Consider the following 17,483-nt stretch of genomic DNA (forward strand, 5'->3'; position numbering starts at 1 on the left):
ATATATATACTTTATATGGTCGGTAACGCTTTTTTCTGCCTGTTACATACTTTTCAACGAATCTAGTATTCCCTTTTACTCTACGAGTAACGGGTATAATTAAAATACAGTTTTCAAAATTGTGAGGAGGCCTATTCATGTTTCCCACCAGCCAGCAGTTTTGGGAAAGTTTAATTTACGGGGGCTTTGTAAGAAAATAGACACAAATCTTAATCTTAATCTCTGAAATGACTACACTTCCTTTTTAAAATAGGACATTTATAATCAACACATAATTATAATCATTGGAAATCGTGTATAACAATATTTTTGTAGTATTACATCGATACATAATACATAATTTGATAAATATTGAACAAGTTTTCCGGAAATTCCCTATATAATACGTTCAAAGTGTAATATGGATATTGAATTACCTTATATTGCCGAATATGCTAGAACTGGACGAGCCACTTGTAAAGGATGTAAAAGTTCTATTCCTATGGATAACCTTCGGATTGCTGTTATGGTTCAAGTAAGCTTCTATAAATACAATCTGCAGAGCGGACCGGCGCTGCCGGTGACGCCAGCGGCGTTCTTTATTTTATATATGTATGTATATTCTTATAAGTAGATGTTGTGAATGCATGCATCGGTTGTGTCCGAGAGATACAACCTGTGCTTGTTTAGTCATTCCCTATTTTTATTTAAACAATTTTAGTTGTTGGTTTTTTAAATGCTTTATTTCATATTCCAAGATCGGTTTGAATGTCTGTACTCAAATCTAAGCTTACTGAATTGAAATAAAGTCTCCTCTTTCTGTTGACTCCGTGAAGTTTCTGTATTTGTCGCTAAGCCGTGGGGCGTGGACGGAAGATCGCGCCACTCGTGAATCATGGACAGACTATGTTTACATAAATACACTGTAACTAAATGTTGCCATTGGTACAATGGGTATTCGCTAAAGCGATATATGCTATGTCGTAAGTATAAGCGGTAGCGTTCCAGTCGGAAGTGGAATTATTCCTGAACACGTTCATCACCGGGGAAATGCTTTTGCTAGCATTACCTCAAATGCTTTTGTAAGCATTATATGAATCACTTCTGTATGTTTTCTGAAACAAGTATTTCCAGAATATTTATATTACAATACTTTTGTGCTTCTTACTTGCATACAAACCCAAATCTAGAAGCCGTAGCTAGATTTTTTTGAAAACACTGACGATCTTGACGATTCAAAATTGACAAAGCAATCTAAGAAAACATAAACGTCTGAGGCTACGCTCCTACGAAATTAAAGCACAGGATCACGTTGTCGTTTTATATCTTAATGGAACTCATTTCAGGTTTAAATAGCTATAATTATAATTATAGATATGAGCGGAGAGCCTAGATGAGCCGACATAAATGCCTACAAAGACCTAACACTACTCCAGACCATATTTTAATGGCAACTTCTATTTTGTGAAGCTTATTGTAAAAAGTTCCCATCACCACAAAACTGAATGCACCAAATTTAACAAGAACCGAATAGAATTTATTAAGACCATTTCTTTCGCGGCTTTAGTTCCTCATATTTCGTCGTTCATACGGACAACAAGGCCGGCATATCCAGGGTTACAGGGCACCGACCAATAAAAATGGGCATCATTGTTAATATAATATACTTACGTAGATACATTAACTTAATACTAAAACAAATGGGAATAGTATGTAAATAGCGATGCTTAACTACATAAAAAATAAATTAATATTTAATTCCTCTCTTTATTAATAAAAAAAATTAAACTATTCTATTATATTTTCTATTCTTTAGTCTGCATTTCATGACGCCAAAGTTCCGAATTGGTTTCATAAAACCTGCTTTTTTAAGAACCAGCGTCCCTGCTCAGTAGGAGACATATATAATTTTGGAAATCTTCGATTTGCTGACCAAAAGGAATTAACGGATCTTGTGGGTTAGTATTTAAAACATTTCTATATAAATTTAAAAACATTTTGAATTTTACTTAGAAAATTTACAAGGAGTTATAGGCTCACAATTAGGAAAGAAGCGATCGAAGGCTTTTAACTTAGCACTAAAAGACTTTGGGATTGAATATGCAAAATCTAGTAGATCGACGTGTCGTGGATGTGAACAAAAAATAATTAAGGATCTAGTTCGCTTACGTAAAACAGTTTATGATACTGAAGTTGGTATGAAGTACGGAGGCCAGCCTTTGTGGTATCATTTGGACTGCTTTGCCCAATTGCGTTCTGAGCTTGGCTGGTTTGATTCAGGTGACAATATGCCAGGTATTAAGAGCTTAGCCGATGATGATCAAGCGGAAGTTAAAAACGCCCTACCGTAAGTTAATATCTTATTGTATCTTTATTAAGTGTTCGGAAATAATATATGTATACATATATGTATAATTTGATCATTTAATTCGATCTACTAAGTATTGTAATATGGGTGGCCTGTTACTATATTATTCATGCGTATAATAGAAAATAGTATAATTCGTTAAAAAGTATGTAATAGGTATATGTAAGCGCTAAATAGATAATATATATTTAATCTGACCATGTCCTTATGAACGCTGTGATTTTAGGAGTTATAGAAGTTGGGAAGTTGCAATTAAGCATGCAGATTCTAGGGAAGCGGACACAGCGCAATTTTTTTTTCAGAAACTTGCCGCCCCCATGAAAACATATTTTGATTCTTTTATCCTTTTTATTATTTTTCTTGTTAATTTCTGTTGAACATCTGTTCTGTTCTAACATCGTCCTAAGACGACGTAAAATTATCGATGCGGACATCTTATCGTCTTCAGTTCTTGAATTGCCCATGTTCAATAATCTTCCTTTTATTTTATAGCTCCGACTCTGAATGTTGATTTTACTATGAAACTGGTTTAGAAGCGTGCCTGAATAAAATAACAAATTTTTGCACGATCAGTCATCAATTCTTACTGTCCCACAAGAGTAGCTGTCGATTGATCGTGAAATTACGTATTTCGGCAACATTCCTTCCTTCACACATGCATAACTGCACCAACCGATCGTCAAGGGTCACGAGCAATACGCATGTAAACTCTGATACATTAAAATACGTTTAATTGCTGTTAGTTTTGGTGGCGGAGAGTATCGTATTTTTGTTGGTATTATATATACGGCGGGAAAACTATTCTAAAGTTTCTATTCTATTCTAAATCTAAAGATACCTTTTACCGTCCGTAGATGGTATGCACGATTCATAACCCTCCAAGTAAAATCATGCCAACGTACTAAACAAAAACCTTCGCTCTCCCTCCTGTCCTTGTCAAGCTCACCGGGTCTGCCAGTCAAGGCCTCTGTGAGAAGGATGCGATGCCAAAGTGCACTTACTCTCCTTATACGTTTACTGAAGCGTGACAAGCGTGACGACAAGCCGAGCGCACTATTGCCCCGTCACCGCTCGGGAGTACTTCTCATCCGTTATTTCTTTTGGTCATCTCGTCCGTAAGGACACGCTTCATCATGTTAATAATAATCTCTTGTGCGCCCTCCTAAACGCAATAAAGATTCTCGGGTTGAAAGGTTCCCCAGTGAGCGACTGTAGCTGAATTTTCTTTCACGACAAACCTGGAGCAGTGCAGAAAAATAGGTTCTGCTGTTTCCACTGTGTCTGTGCAATATAGGCAGTGGACTGTATGCACGTCGTGCTACATACATAGGTACATCGGATATATTTATGGTATGCATTGGCCCTTTCCATGTCAATGGGCGTAATGCCTGAAAAGAGCATGCGTTGTGCATCCGATATAGTTTTAAATCTTTTGAAAAGTCTGAGAGCCATTGTCCGTGATACTGCACGCCCTCTATCCAGGAAGGATTTTTCGCTGATAACACTGCTCCAGATAGAGCATAGAGTTTGCACACACGTTGTGACTAAGTATTCACGACTTCGCTCTGAGGGCTAATACCAAAAACAAGCCCAGTACTTGCCGCTGAATATTTAATTTCCTTGTAAGTAAATAATATAAAATATGAAAACATAATATATATTTTATTTATTTATGTATTATTTCTTTGTGTTTACATTAAAATACATTTGCTTTACATTAACATTAAGCAAAATAAAAACAAGAGAGAACTCTATAGTCGAGTTCCCCGACTATCTGATACCCGTTACTCAGCTAGTGGAAGTGCGAAGGAGAGTCTTCAGCACAGTTTTGGTGGCTTGTGGGCGTGGCAAAAAATGTTTTGGCAAAAATGAAAAATATCGAAAAATTTTTAAATGTGTGGGCTTGGCAGTTTTGGGCGGTTTGTGGGCGTTAGAGTGGGCGTGGCAACATGTATCACCAAACTTGCGCTGCGTCTATGTTTCTGGAGTATGTATGCTTTAACGAACTGATTTTCTTGGTCTGCTCGCTACGGAATACGTGCGGCTAGCTCAGTAGATTTTGTGCTTTCGTCCCACCAAATTTATAGAATAACGTGATCACCCGGTTACCAGTAATAACACTTGCAATTTCGTTCTTTAATCTTTATTCGTGCTTGGACTTACAAAGAAATCTGATTATCCGGCCATAGTGCTGGATGGATTGTCCGCCGGCCTCGTTCCGCTGTCTCGCCGCTCCTGTCGTCCTGAGTGGCGCGGACCTTCGTTGTTGGGCGCTCGTCACTTGGGCTGAGAGTTGTTGTCTAACGCAGACTCACGGCAGCTTACGGCTGTGATCCCCTCTCTCTCTTCATATTCCGAGTCTCCAAACTCTCTTTTTCCAGCCCAGAGTCTCAAAACTCTCTTTCTGTGGGCTTCGCACTGCCGTTACTACGCTTTGCCTTGTTGCGTAACTGGTAACGGCAGGCCCTCCTTATGCGATCACCATCCGCATTTGTGCGGAGTTTCAACTCCTCACAATGCTTAATCTTAACTTTCTAGCTTATGTAGTTCCTGAGATCTCAGCGTTCATACGGACGGACAGACGGACATGGCCATAGCGACTCGGCTATTGATCCTGATCAGGAATATATATACTTTTTATGGTCGGAAGCGCTTCCTTCTGCCATACTTTTCAACGAATCTAGTATACCTTTTTACTCTACTAGTAACGGGTGTAATGAACGTTTTATATTACATATTGTACTTATATGTGTGTCGGAATGTATGTATTTTTCTGTTAGCTATTTATTCTTCCAATTATTTAAATATAATTCGCTTAAACAAATATATGTCACTGAATTTATTTATACTTCATCTTTTAAGGCTGTTTATAGCTTTTTATTCCCGTTACTCGTAGAGTAAAAGGGTATACTAGATTCGTTGAAAAGTAAGTAACAGGCAGAAGAAAACGTTTCCGCCCATATAAAGTATATATATTCTTGATCAGGATTAATAGCCGAGTCGATCTGACCATTTCCGTATGTCCGTCCGTATGAACGTCGAGATCTCAGGAACTACAAAAGCTAGAAAGTTGAGATTGAGCATACAGACTCCAGAGACATAGAAGCAGCGCAAGTTTGTCGATTCATGTTGCCACGCCCACTCTAACGCCCAAAACTGTCACGCTCACACTTTTGAAAAATAATTTGATATTTTTTTTTATTTTTGCATTGGTCTTGTAAATTTCTATCGATTTGCCAAAAAACTTTCTTCCTCGCCCACTCTAACGCCCACAAACCATCCAAAGCTGCCACGCCCACACTTTTGAAAAATGTTTTGATTTTGTTCGGGGAACCCGACTATAGCGTTCTCTCTTGTTGGATCTATTTTCTGGTCGGGTCGACGTTAGTCTCTAGTGATCCTCTCCTCTCTTATCCTCCCCCATGATCGACACTAGACTTCCCATTTAAAGCGAGCCAAGGTATTTTATACCGGACTAGAGCTTGTAGTATATTCCAGTGATTTGTTGGGTTGGGAGACTTAGGAGACCTAGGAATACTTCGCTATGTCTCATTTTTTGTTGATAGTTGTACTATCTATTTGACGCTCCTTAATTGCTGAACTGTATTTTCTTTGTTGCTATCAGCGGATCTTTAACTGTTAAGATTATTATAAACTGTCATTATACTGTCGTTTATTTACGTCACAATCGCTCTTTATATCTTCAAATACGATATGCCGGTCGTCCACCACAACTACGAGTTATATAGCGGGCGTAGAAATTCGGTTTGTAAATTCATAATCTATACAACCTTTTATTCTTTTGCGTGTGAATCTGTTTTGATTTGTGCACAATGCAAATATATATATACTTAACCTATAACGAACAGATTTGCCTCACGACACGGGCTGCTACTCAGTAATCCCTTCATATGGGAGATTATAAAATTATAGTGCTGGATCTCTAGCGGCCTCTTCCCGATTCTTCCGGTAATCTTTTAATGGTATTCAACCATCATACCACGGCCATATATACCGTTATCCGCGTTACAAAGTAATAATTTGCGCTCCATTCAGCGATCTACTACAGTAGGATATTAACCATCATTCGCTTTGATCGCTGTGTGAGAATAGCATCCGTCTGCAGCACAAACTTTTTAGTGAAGTCGGGCCACGTTAAAATCAAGTCGTTGACGGCTGTTGCGGGGCTTTGAAAACTTGCAGTGCTGTCAAAAATACTCAAGCTCACGTCATTTCCAATAATCTTTATGAGTGCGAGCAATTCTAGGCAAGCACTTTAATTTCCTGTGGGCTACAGGGTATGATTTATGATTAGGATATGATCTTATCGTGTTACAACTCTTACTTTTAGTCCGCTCACTACTCGTGCCAAATCAGAAAAAAAACTAGATTCATCGCGTGCCTACCTTTCCAGAAACTAGGTTGGGTTCTTTAATGTCGATCAGAGGTATCAATTTACTATCGATTAAGCTACCCGAACTAGTTCTTAGAATCTATCGTAACACTCCCCACTGGTATATTTCGGCTGGATTTTACCCTCATTGCCTCGATAGATAGAACTGCAAGCTTTGTGGCGGGCCTCACGTATACTCCATACTGTGGTACCATTATCCACGTTTAGTGACCGGCATGTATTCCAAGAGCCACCGCCTCCAGAACATGTCTGCGAGCTGCTGCGATGTCATCCAGCTTCGTTAAAGCAGCATTCCTTCATTAGTAGGTCCCACGGCCGGCGTACTAGCACTGGAGCTACCAAGCAGGAAGTTGTTCGAAGTAAGGAGCTTCTCGTTCTCGTTTTCCAGATAAATGTCGGTCAGCGGGGCGAGTTGACAATCATATCTGCCTCCATGTGAGGGGATGCAGAACGGATGAACTTCCATTTGATTTCAGTAGTGGTGAATTTCTTATTCAGTTGGTCCTTGTCTAGCGCTTCAAGATGTCTTCGTAGCTCGATATTAGCCCCTTGGAAATTAGCTCCAAAGCTCAACTGGACTGCCGCGCCGGGCTATGGTTAAGGAATACGCTACCTCCAAGTGTATTGCTCTTGTAGAAAGACACGTAAACAATACGTCGTATCTTTTCTCCGAGCTTCGTCTGACTGCTACCAGAAGAGGTCCAAAGTAATTCACTCGTGTGTAGCGAAAGGGACAATGAAATGGAGCAAGCCTTGTATATTCCGCCTTTCCTTGTATGTCCTTTCTCTTCCAGCGTCGTAGGCTCCAGATCACTCTAGCCATACTCCGCAGGACCCTCATCCAGGTGGAAAAGCGAGTTGGGTCAATGAGCTGGGTACGACTCAAGATTGCATCGCTAGCGCAGACTTCAACGAATTGCGCTTTTAACTCAGAATCAGCCTTGTCTTTGGCGACTGTTTCCGTCGGCCAGCATTTGGGTTCCTGCCGCAGGAACTTCGGTCCACGCAACCAGCGGCTTCTGTCGGTGAGGTCGGGTACGCGTGTCCACTTAGTTGCTTCGTCCCCGTCTTACGTCGGAACCCAGCGCCAGTCTTTTAGACTAGTGACTTCAAGGATTTCGGCTACCCGAAACGCAATAAATTGTTTGTATTTTCTCTGGTCCGAATCCAGCTAAACACCGTTCTCGAGTCGGTCCAGAATGTCCGCTTGGCTCCCATAGTTGCTCCCATCAATTCCAGGCGTGGAATAGATATCTGCTTCAGTGGTGCTACCTTTGTTTGGCTTCCCAGTAAGCATCATTGTATTTCGCGGCCACAGCTGAAACGTAGGTACGTAGGCACACAGCTGAAAACCTGTTTTTACCGGCATCTACGAAGGTGCGCATTTCGACCCGATCAACGACATCGTCTTGGGCATATAGCATCTGGGGATAGACATTTTCTCAACGCCAGGGATGTGTTGAAGCCAGCGTGTTCATTTAATCCATTCTTCCTCACAAATGGGATCGTCCCACTGGCATCCCGATCGCCAAATTTCCTGGAACACTATTTTACCGTACATCACGTAGAATGAAAGGAGTCCTAGCGGATCATAGATTGACACCATTATGCTAAGGAACTCTCGTTTAGTAGGACGACGCTTTCCTTGGAATATTTCCCCTTTTTTATATCGAGAGGATACACGGTATCTAATCATGTCGTCATTCGTATCCCACTACATTCCGAGCATTTTCTCTGTGCGCCTAACATCTCCATCATCCAGTGGTATCGTTGTACAATTTTCCTCTCCCAGTGCCTTCAGGACCGTACGGGAGTTAGAAACCCAGTTGCGTATCTGGAATCCCATTTTCATGTGTATGTGGTAGACGGTCATGCTTTTTCTTTTGTGTCAACGCTATCCAACATGCCGTCTACATAGTGGATATTCAGTATGCATTTTACGGCTCTTGGGTATTGTTTCTGGAATCCTTAGGCATTTTTGTTTTTCACAAATTGCGCGCAGCTGTCAGGATCTATGAATACAAATCGTTGATATTATGGTCCTCAACGCTTATTCTGACCTGGTAAAATATTTCTGCAATATCTCCTAAAATTGCTATACGTTTTCGCTGAATCTGGGTATCCTTCCCGAACGTACTCGTCCAGTTGTCGCATTTCATTGGGCAGATCCGCCTGACGCAACAGCTTCTGATTAAGGCAGTGTGCGCGCTTAAGGGCTATGGGAAAGCTGTCGGGTAGGTCACTATCCTTATAGTTGCATAGCAAGCTTGTCTCGAATCGCCCTTCTATTCGCTTCGTATGCGCCTCTAACACTCCATAAACAGTATCATGTTCTCAACAAATACACTGTCTGAGAAGTCGCAGAATCTCCATATTATTTTCCCCGTGATATCTTGGGGCATCTGTGTCCGTACCGCCACCTTTGACGGTCCACCTAGTCGAGTCTTTTCGGCGATCCGGTCCTCTAAATTGCCTTAAGGCCTATTAAAAGCCCGGGCTGGGCCTGGGCCTGGGCCATTTACCAGCGGTAAATGCTTTAGGTGGATGAACTTGCTCTGTAAGTGTTCCGCATTAAGGGTCTGTTCCGGAAGGCTAAGAGCTTAAACCAAGTGAACGTCGTAGATCATACGACTTAGTCATACCGTTACCTGAAATTCAAAAATTAACCTTCTTCTTCGTAGCGGTGCATGCCTGCTGTACACTGAATGAAGAGCGGCAGTGGTTAACCTTTCACTCCTAGAGCCTCCACCAGTGGATCGTCAATTAGCGTTAGAGAAGATCCGTTGTCTATAAAGGCATACGTGCAGATTTCCTTCTCGTTTGCATGAAGCATCACGGGCACCACCCGAAACAACACCGCTGCGGCGGCATCTTGGCGGTGAGCATTACAACTTGCTTGCATAAGATCACGACTCCGATGTAGCAATGTCGCACGTGCTACCTCGCGCGTCTGGACCATATGATTTGAGAGGCACCTCCAGCATAGTCTAAGTCTCCTAACTGTCTTCCAACGATCACGGAGTGTCATCTCAGTAAACTCCTTGCACTCCTGTGCAGACCTGCAGCCTTTTAAACACACCTACTTACATACTACGGGCATACTTTACGAACCGCATGCCCATTCACCACACCTCGCCTCTAAGTTCTTGCTTGAGAACTGGGAATCTTGCTTGAGAAAGCCAGGTGCTAAAATCTGCTAGGGTACATGCACTCAGAGTCTTCATGTGCATTCCCCAGAAGGTCTGTAATATGCAGGGTAACTTTGATACCATCTCTTAAGTAATAGCCGGGTTATTTAGATATTGTTCTAGTTTAGACGCCTTCATGATGGCGCACATATTTTGCACGTCCATTGCAAAGTCGACTAAGCTCTCCAACTTATTTTCCCTGATCTGAGGAAATTGTTTCATTTGCTTCTACAGCAAGTCAATGATTATTTCAGGCCTTCCAAAACGCATTTCCAAAGTAAACAATATTTGCTGAACGCAGTCTGCATGCAGCATAAGGCTCCTAACCGCTAACTTCGCTGGTCCCTCCAGCGCGTGGCGTAGATTCTATTGTATCTATTGCATAGATTCATCGGAAAAGCCACACAGCTCGGTTACTGATCGTTTGTGGCCAAGAACATGGCCAGTCCTCAGTTTTCGAGGAAAATGTTATTAGATCAGCCACATTGGGTTTCCGCGCTGCCAGCTGCTTCGCTGATATTCTTTCTGCTGGTCATCCTGACCTGGCAGTAGAATTACGCTCCCCACTGGGAACACAGAAAAGACTTTGCGCGGTGCTTCCTCTTTTACCAGTCGCTAGTGGCCACTCTTCCCAACTGAAGCACTTCCTGTCTCAGTTGTTGTTGGGTCATGCAGCCGCCAAAACTGTGCAGTAGACTAATCTCATACTCGTAATATTGTAAGCCGAAGTAGTCAGTGGTAGCAGTTGCGATGCCCATAGTGCAAACCGCTGTTCTCGCACGCATTTATTTGTACGGCGCTCATTCCTTGTTCTCTTTGTTATCTACCTACGTTAAGGTTGGGCGCTGCATTTCGGCTGTCTGTCCCGCCAATTGTCACTTCTTCGTTTTTCGGCAAAGACTCAACTTTGTGCATTCGATATAGCTCTTTGTCGGCCCTAGCTGCCGTAAACAATTCGCAAAATAAACAGTATCGGAAAATAAACAAACTTTCTTCGATTTATTATTATTCGCAACAGCTATTGAAAAAGCTCAATAGCTAAACAGTTGTAAAATGTTATCTTCTTCTTCCGCTCTGTGCGAGTTCGAAAACTAGCAGCGCTGCCAAAAATACTCAACCTCACGTCGTTTCCAATAATCTTTATTAGTGCGAGCAACTCTAGGCAAGCACTTTAATTTCCTGTGAACTACAGGGTATGGTTTATGATTAGGGTATGATCTTATCGTGTTACAACTCTCTTACTTTTAGTCCGCTCACCACTCGTACCAAATCAGAAAGAAAGCTAGATTCATACCTTTCCAGAAACTAGGGTGAGTTCTCTGATATCGATCAGAGGTATCGATTTGCTATCGATTGGGCTGCCCTAGTGTTAGAAACGCTATTCTTAGAATCTATCGTCACAACGGCTTTTATTTTATTGGGTCCGAGCTGTGCCTGCGCCGTCACTTCATGCTGCTGCGCTGTGGAGGCTGTGGAGGATGTCCACTCTGGGATCGTTAAAGATTACGATTTTTTTCTGCAGTACCAAAACCCCACTGGTTCCACTTGAGAAACAAATTTTCGGTTTCGGCTTTCTTATAAGTCCCTACAAGAAAAAGACAAGAGAGAACTGTAACGAACTGATTTTATTGATATGTTCGCTACGAGATACGTACGGCTAGCTCAGAAGGTTTCTTGTGTTTGACCCACCAAATTTATATAAAACGTGATCACCCGGTTACCAGTATCAGCACTTAGCAGTTCTCGTTTCCTTTGTCTTTATACTTGTTTAGGCTTACACTGTGATTTGATTCTCCGGTGATGTGTCCACTCTTCCGATCACGTACGTAGCAAGGTCGTACAAGCTCCAGCTCGGCCTGGTCCAATGTCCGGCTGATACCGTTATACTCCTTACCTTGGAACGTTGACGCTTACTGTTATCTTGCTGTCCTTCTCCATTTCGTGCCGGCTCACTCTCGCTCTTCATGTTCTCTCCTTCAACCGACCTTTCTCCAAACTCTCTTTCTAACGGTTCCGTTACTACGCGTTAACTTGTTGCGTAACTGGCAACAGGCAGGCCCTCCTTCAGCAATAGATATTTGCCTTTTTGCGAAGTTTTAACTTTTCCTACATATAATACAATAATTTATTAGTTTATTCACAAGCAATGGCTACCACAATGAAAATACTATTCAACGCTCACTCCCTGATAGTTTGTTCATGACCCTAGCATGGCATGACATTTCAAAAACTACGACAAATTGCCCAACAAGAAGATAGGGTGTTGAATACCAATACTAAAACATTAATAAATACTAATTAAAAACCAAAACTCCCTCCCCAATCAACAATTTGTTATCCCCTTTAAACCATTCATAAATCCCACGCAGATCCAAAGACCAAATGTAAACAATGAGACCCCTCATAAACAAGCTTTCCAACAATTCAATCAGAACATATTAAATTTATATTAAATATATATTAAATATTCAGAATGACATCCGAAAATTTTAACAACCAAGAGTACTAAACAAGCGTTTTAAAGAAGGCAGCGGACAAACATGTATGCAAACAGATGAATATCATCATCAATACGAATTAGATTACATAACATAGCTGAACAAGATAATAACAACGATGAACAGTTCCACGAAGATCCAATAAAGTATATACAAAATGAGACGTATAAGTTAACATCTAAGTAATTTCATATACCCTAGTAACTAAGTAGCTCTGTAGAAACAAGGCTGACTTGCAAGAATCAAGTTCAGCGCTCTGCGCTAAGAACGTCCGATTGCAGAAAGCGGACACCTCTTATTTAAATGCTGAGTCGTCTTGCCGCTCATATCTTGGTGGCGCGATGCATTGTTGCGAAGGGTAAACTTAAATTTGAAGATTGTGAGTTGGTTAGTCTTTGCCAAGTTCTTGAAATAATCGCTGCATTGCTCCGGCTTTAAGTCAAAATGTTCTCATTATTTGAAATAATTCACTGCTAGCTTGCTAAACCTTAGGGGGCGAAGTCAAGGGCTCCAACGGATTTTGTATCATCACCGGAATAAGTCTTATTTAAATCATCCATTTGGATTCTGGATCAACGCTGGAAGAAGTCCTATTTAACTTAACAAATCAGCCAATACCAGCCTGGGAACCCACCAATTCATAGAGATCATGTTGAACAATCACAAATACCTATCTATACATAGTCGGTATTATTCAGCAATAAACATGATGATCTCAAACATTTTCAATAATCAAGTTCACGATAAGCAAATAGTGTTCCGAAGTAGACGAGCTATTCAAAATTAAATAATTTTGTAAATCTTTCAGCCAATGGACTATTCCATCAATAACAGAAGACCTATATTCATTCGTTTTCACCATTTTATTACATTTTGTTAGGAAGAAAAGTATTAATGGAAAATATCAGTTGTATAGACCTTTTTACGAAAAAACAGTTATCAATAAAAAAAAACATTTCCTTATTAAAAACTTGAGTTATATGAAATCCATCAAGAAATTTCAAAGCAAAACCATTTTACAGCTGAAATAAATTGCGCATGAAACAATGACTTTTACTCAGACCACATATACCGACTAGATCAATTAAACAATGATGAAAAGTATAAGCTGACACAATTATTAAAGATCCTATTCATATCCCTTTGCTAATGAAGCAGATGTTAACAATCTAATTTAAAAAAATGCTACAACAAGGCATTATACGTGAAAGCGAATACCCCTATTGCATTGTTTCCTAAAAGATTGATGCCTCTGGCAAAACAAAATTCAAAAACTTGATCGAAATAACCATAAACAATAATTTCCCAATTTCGAACATGAATGAGATTTAGATTAAGTCGGATTATGCCAATACTTTACAAGAATCGAGTAAGCGAAAGATTTTCACCAAACCAAAATGGACCCAAAGTCCATCTGCATTTTTGACTAATCACGGTCACTACGAGTTTACTCGCATGCCATTTGGTTTGAAATTGCCCCAGCCACTTTCCAACGTTGCATATACATCGTCGTAAAAGACCGCATTAACAAACATTGCCTTGTATATTTAGATGATTTTTTTCTACTCAACATCTCTAGCTGAAGATTTGGACTCCCTAAAGGAAGTTAGACAATGCCAATTTAAAAAATAAAATCTTTTTTAGTCAACATAATTTCAGATAATATACAACCCAATAAAAAAAATAAAAACGACATGTTGTTGAGCTAATAAGCTTTTTTTATTAGCTATTTTTGAGAAAAAAGGCGTTTTCCTTGTAGAGATTTCTAAGTATTATGTTTTATTTACTTCAGCGAAATTTGGCATCGATGCGCGCAGTGTTACAAAAGCGAGTTTTGACTTAAGTGCAAAGCGAACAGCAAAACTAATGGGCGAAAGTGAAAGAAAGAACTCGCGAGAGAGGAGAGCTTAGATGCTCACGCAGCTGCTCTGCATAGATAACGAAAGCTGTGTCACCAATGCTGGCAATAATCGAAAACATAGAAATCGAAAGCATATAAAGATATTAAATCATTTTTATGATTATGCTGGTATCAATATTTCTAAGTTCAATATTTCTAAAAAAAAAAAAAAATCTAAAATAATAAATCTTTCAAAAAACTAAAAACCTATATCATGAATGACACAATTCTTATTTCGGTTGACTGTACAAAAACATATCAAGTTTTTACTCATGATAGCAATTTTGCCATAGTAGTCGTATTAGTAGTAGTAGTATTTACACAAGATAATAAACCAATTAGTTTTGCAAGAAGAACTTTAAGCTTTAACAAAAACAAAACCAATTTTAAGAATAAAATAAAAAATATGAATAAAGTTCATGGAACTCTTAAAAATGCTTTATTTAAGGTTTTTTATTTTTGGCGTGTAAACTGTATTAACTGTTTTTAACTGTGACTGCCTCTGGCGTTAAAAGATAAAGATACTTACGTCGCAGCGCAAGCGCAACAAGGATACTAAAATTCGTATATAATAAGTTTTACATCAATATAGGCCAAATTCGTTGATCAATAATTAGCTACCCCAGATATTTAACATAGAAGGGCTTTCACTTGATTGATCAACTCGCATTCTTTGGTAGATATACATTATGTGCTCAACTAAGCGACGTTTTGTTCAAAATCATCTGACGCACTTGTTTATACTGCCTTGTTTACTGTTTTGTTCCTCCCAATAGACCAAAATTTGGACCGATCTATGCTGAGACGAGTGTGATTTAAAATGGTTATAGTAACCGAGTGATCCTTCAGAATGATGATTGGGTTTCGATCATTGAAAGCCAACAGATAGTTCTTCAGCCGACCGTTTACTCGAAGTTCACCTTGGTCAGTAAAGGGTGTAAGCGAGTGCAGTAAGTGAGATGGCTGTAATATTCCATTAGTGTACGAAAATTTTACAGGCAAGACCAGTGGGGGGCCAATTAGTTATGAGAATTCCTATTAAGTGGAACAGATACGTCAGGCAATACTAAATTCGTGGATTGTATGCATTCTCCAGAAACAACCCACTCTAAACAAGTCTTTTGAATTAGAAGCCAACCCTGCAAAAGCTTGACTTGACCGAGGTACAGCAAATTAAGGGATCGCCGCGGCCTATAAAGGTACCGCGCAAGCGCAGCTCAGGACCCACTCAGTGAGAATGCGCCACTTTTCTCTCAACGAGAAACCAGTAAGTGAGAACGCGGACCAATCAACGAGAAGTTAGGCCACGCATCCAATCAAGTAAAAAACCGCATCAGGAGTAAAAGTGCAACGTTTAGATTCACACAGTAAAGATACTGTAGGAGAAGACGGCAAGGACCAGACGTGGTAAAAAAAGGATTGTAAAGTAATTTTTTGGTGTCCTGGGACAGGAGCGGTCATAACGGTAGTTCCGAGATTCGGTTAGACCAAAAGGACGACACGTTGCAGCCCTGTCACCATAAAATCCTAGATCTTATTCGAGCTGAAACGGAAGGACGACGAGGGAAGGACGTGGCGAGAACAACGCTGCTCAGCAGACTGTGAGGACCTTCGAAGTTCATATCAAGTAACTCTTTAATAAAACTCACGTCAATCTGAAACCCTTTCTCAAAGAGCAGGCAAAATGGGAGTGGACGGATCCGGTTCGATTCTCCACCATCTCCGATCTTCCAGCAGCTGGCGGAATCACAGAAGAAGACGAGGGTAAAACGGCTCGCACAGTTGCAGTGTTATTTCTATCCTACAAATATACGCTTATATGTGTGTATTAACTATTTTACTAAGTACTCTCAAAATTCCTTTAGGTGTCCCATTCGGACTATTTTTATCCTTTCAAATTTTTATAAAATAAATTACAAAACTTTTTTTCTTACTTATAATCTCCCGAAATCCTAGTTAAAGTTAACCAAATGAACTCCACATGAAATGTTTATCTTTCTAATGAAATAATTACTTTTAATTAATATGTACAAAAGAGCCTCTTAGCTGGGTGGTCTTCATGTGGGCTTCTTCGGTCGTATTTGTGAGAATTCGTCACAGCGCACATTGGGCCAGCGAGCCGATTTTTCGACGAAAATTAAAGATTTAAAGCTAGATTCTTGAAATTTCTTACAAATGATAGTGTCGTTGCATATAAAAACATATCCAAGTTTCAGACCGATCTGACCACGCCTTCCCTAGCCGCCCATATGAGATAGGTTTCCTCTTCTTCTTTATTGTACGGTAATTAATAATGCTAGCACTCATTAAATTCAGCAAATGTTTTAAATTAATTTTTTTTAACACATAACCTTAATATTAATAACTAAAAAATAACAATGCATGCAAATGAATATAAATAAGTATTTTACATTTAAAAATGTTTATAAAAGTCGTGTTCTACATCAAGATCTATTGAAAACGTATTTCAGAGTCAGAATCTGAATCGCTATCACTATTGTTAGCATCAAAATCGGGAACATTGTTATTATTGTTCATGTTAATAAAATTTGGCAAGTTTGATGATTTCAAAAGTTTGATTACGTCTACTGGTAAGGGTAGTTTATTTTTCTTTTTTTTTGTTAGATAGATGCTCGACACAAGAGGATCTGAGGAATCCATTGCTCTGTGGAAAACGTCTGACATGTTGTTCTGCCGTGTACTCTTTCGAACATGTATCCTCCTATCACTCTTATAGTATTTATTGCGAGCCTTTGAGGCGTTTTCGTCAAGAACACCTAATGGAAGGATTGATGCTTCTATTATTTGGTAGCCGTGCATGGACCGTTGCCGACATGGAAACCATTGATACACGGACATATATCGAATTATGGTTTTCTGGCAATATTTTTTAAATTGTGTTGGATCAATTGGTAGGTCACAAGAAATAGCAATTAAAATATTGCTAAAATATGCAATGTGGGATTCATCAAGAACTAAAATTTCAGCTAGTAGCTTAGGTGGGCGTCTAAGTCGTCTTGCTCATAGGCGAACTCAACCACAGCTGTAATATTAAGGATTATACCCAACGGAGCAAAAAGGAGCAAACAAGATTTTTAAAATTAGTTTATATACACTTTGCACTATAATGACACAT

General features: G+C 39.8%; 1 protein-coding gene across 11 annotated transcripts in view; it reads left to right on the forward strand.

Moving 5' to 3' along the window:
- Positions 1-277: 277 nt before the first annotated feature.
- The window catches only part of LOC6529130 (poly [ADP-ribose] polymerase), a 50,145-nt gene continuing 32,939 nt past the window's right edge, over positions 278-17,483 (forward strand). Inside the window, exons 1-5 of one of the 11 annotated variants that reach the window (XR_005562042.2) lie at positions 304-514; positions 1,796-1,937; positions 1,993-2,326; positions 15,124-15,297; positions 15,346-16,920. Coding sequence is in view for 9 of the 11 variants with exons in the window: in XM_039377327.2 (XP_039233261.1) it covers positions 401-514; positions 1,796-1,937; positions 1,993-2,326; positions 3,289-3,466 (768 nt within the window). In the remaining 2 variants the exon portion in view is untranslated. Of the gene's footprint in view, positions 515-1,795; positions 1,938-1,992; positions 2,327-3,288; positions 4,069-12,924; positions 13,633-14,239; positions 14,783-15,123; positions 16,921-17,483 lie in introns of those variants that run through there. The other 10 variants (XM_039377327.2, XM_039377328.2, XM_039377329.2 and 7 more) reach the window with 10 other exon arrangements.

The sequence above is a fragment of the Drosophila yakuba genome, unplaced genomic scaffold (genome assembly GCF_016746365.2).
Source record: "Drosophila yakuba strain Tai18E2 unplaced genomic scaffold, Prin_Dyak_Tai18E2_2.1 Segkk4_quiver_pilon_scaf, whole genome shotgun sequence".
Lineage (NCBI taxonomy): Eukaryota > Metazoa > Arthropoda > Insecta > Diptera > Drosophilidae > Drosophila > Drosophila yakuba.